Source organism: Leishmania martiniquensis, chromosome 31 (assembly GCF_017916325.1).
Source record: "Leishmania martiniquensis isolate LSCM1 chromosome 31, whole genome shotgun sequence".
Lineage (NCBI taxonomy): Eukaryota > Euglenozoa > Kinetoplastea > Trypanosomatida > Trypanosomatidae > Leishmania > Leishmania martiniquensis.
The window spans coordinates 1,192,958-1,195,703 of NC_090166.1; the positions used below are offsets into that span (position 1 = coordinate 1,192,958).

Genomic DNA, 2,746 nt, shown 5'->3' on the forward strand with positions numbered 1-2,746 from the left:
CGCGTCTGGCGCAAGAAGACGAACACACCGCAGCGGTCACTGAGGATTTTGCGAAGGAGCTCTGGTGCTTTTTCATTGCTGCTTCGCCGTGAGTGCACGGCCAGACGGGGTGGGGTGGGGAGCTCAAATAGACGCATATGGTGCTGTGCGCGCCCGCCGCGTCAACATGTGTGGCTGCTGTGAGACGAAGCGTGCGCAACACTCCGTGCGATGTGATGAGCCATTGCTCCAGTCATGAACAATACGAAATGTGTACCTACTGCCTCTTCGCCGCGGCAGAGACAGCAGCGGCTGCTGGACCTTCCTCGTGCTTGCTGTAGATCATCGCTGTGAACGGGTTCTCAAAGTATGTGGTCGACACGTGGTACACCAATGCCACCCAGCCCGTGAGCAGCGCCCCGATGCCGTTGTTTCGGGCCAGGGCGGCTGCCAGGAAGTTGAGGGTGGCGCCGAGGTACATGGGGTTGTCGAAGTGGCTAAATGGAAAGGCCGTGACGCGCTCGGCCATAAAAATGCCAAAATAGTCCCCAAGGTAGGTGCCGGTGACCCCCAGACGGAGAAACGATGTTACCACGAGCGTCGTGCCGGCCGCTATCAGTGCAGCACCGGCCCCCGTCATGAGATTGCGCACGACCCCTGCGCTTTCGATACCAAAGGCATGCGTAGAAAGTATTGGAAAGACCGAGCTGGGGTTCTGCACCATAGCGCGGTGGAAAGCGTAGTCGCGCAGCCCGCTGGCAACAAAAATGGCGGCCGCTAAGAGGTACGCGCCCGCCCTTTTCCCACCCACTGCCCTCTCGATCGTGTGATGGCGGTACTCATTGCGGGCAACAATGTTCCACACTGTCGGTAGCCCCGCAATGGCCACAGCAGCCATGCTGATGGAGCCGTAGTGAAGCCTGCTCGCTACTGGTGTAGTGGGCACATGCACCATTTTTTCTTCGTTGCTCTACTCAGGTGGAGGAGCAGATCAGGGAGGAGAAAAATAGGCGCGTGTGTGTGCGTGCGGGAGGGGGCCGCTATGCTTTCAATGTAGTGGACGGGTGCGAGTCCGCTACGAGACAGAGAGGGTATGGATGGATGGCCGGGCAAAAAAAAAATAAACAGCTGCACGAGGCAGACGATAGATATCGAGAGAAGGTAGAGAGGCAGCCCGGGGCAGATGGGCGTATAGAGATCGGCGATTCAAAAGGGAAGGAGAAGCTGCCGTCATAGCGTCGGCAGTGCTCCTCCCAAGTCGAGACCGACTACACCGTCACACAAATGGGACTCGCCAGAGAGGGGTGCACTAACATTGCGACTGGTAGACCGGCATCCAGCAGCCGCCTTGGCTCCTTTCGTGCGTCTTGAGAAAGAACTCTCTCTCTCTGCAGTGGCGAAGGTCGATGGGAGGATGCACCTCACCACAGACGCAGTCTCGGGACGCTGCTTAAAAGGGCAAAGAAAAGATATGTGCATGATAACAACGGCCTCGGCTTGCACAATGCCCCACAGCTTTGTGCAATAAGGAGGAGACGTGGAAATGACGCAGGTCAAATCTTCGGCCTACTTGCCGGCCCCTCCCCTCACCCTCCTCTCGCACACATCACCACCAAGAGACATGGAAAACAAGCGTCTTCGGCCGACTACGACGTCCGACTTGCGCACCGTGCAGACTCACCTTTTCTTCTTCGTCCTGCTGTTGTGCCGCCGATACAGCAGAGCGTACTGAATACGCGTTCAGCGGCAAAAGATTGAGAGATAGTGAAGAAGAGGACAACAGCACAACAGGGGCGCCGTGCTGCACACTCTTTTTACGCCCAAGCGACGATCCTCAATGGAAACAAATAGGGGAAAAAGTGCGTCAGAGCCGCCAAAGCCAGCGACAAGAACTGCTCCTGAATGGCGTCGACGACACCCCTCACATAATGGCACTCCTGAGAAAAGAACAAAACGCGCAGCAAAACCGCACCCCGCCCTCCACCGCCCCTGTAGCGGCTGCCTCGCCTCTTGTGAGAGAGGGGAGAGTACAGGTACCGCTCAATTCGTCTCGTATCTCAGGGGCCCCGCAACCTGTTCTTCCAACGCTCCGTCGCTTCTGGTGTTGGCTCAGGGTCATGCACCATGTCGCCGCTCGCATCACAGGGGCGGCTGTCAGGCGACCTGTGAGGCGGGCAGGTGGCGTGTGAGGCAGAGGTGGTGTCTAGGTGGCTTACTTTTGCGCGCCGTTGCATCACGCGTGCTCACGGCTCCTTTGCACGAGGCGATGGGCCCTTTGTGACAGATCCGGTGCGTGCGGCAGTGAAGCGGTACTTGGCGCCATCTGCGAGGGATCGCGGCAACCAGCGGCAACGTGGGCGCCTCTGTGGGGTTGGCCTCTTCTTCCAGCAAGGAAGGCGGCGTGCGGTGAGCGCCGGATTATGAGGAAGGGGCGGCAACGCGCACTTCTCATACGCATGCACCTCAAGCGCCATCGAATAGTTGGTGCCTGCAGGAGAAGAGGGTTGACGCGCAGTCGCCAAAATCAGACACTTTCGCTCTCTCCGCTGTGTTTGCACGGGTCACATGGATTGCGAACAAAAACAAAAATAGCGCCATAAAGCTTCTGACGGGTGGGCTTCTACCGGAACAGGAAAGCGAAATGAAGGACCCGTCCGGCGGTGCCTCTGCTCCCCTCCCACTGGCTGGAGGTAGCGGCGCCTGCATGGCATACACGGATACTACGATAAGACTGACGGTGATGTCGACCGTGACCACGCAGGGCCTC

At 58.3% G+C, this 2,746-nt stretch overlaps 1 protein-coding gene across 1 annotated transcript; it reads right to left on the reverse strand.

Moving 5' to 3' along the window:
• Positions 1-256: 256 nt before the first annotated feature.
• On the reverse strand, positions 257-934 carry LSCM1_01536 (uncharacterized protein; the record flags this gene model as incomplete). Its single annotated transcript, XM_067319143.1, has 1 exon — positions 257-934. The coding sequence occupies one exon, from the start codon at positions 932-934 to the stop codon at positions 257-259; it is 678 nt and encodes a 225-aa protein (XP_067176422.1).
• Positions 935-2,746: the final 1,812 nt, after the last annotated feature.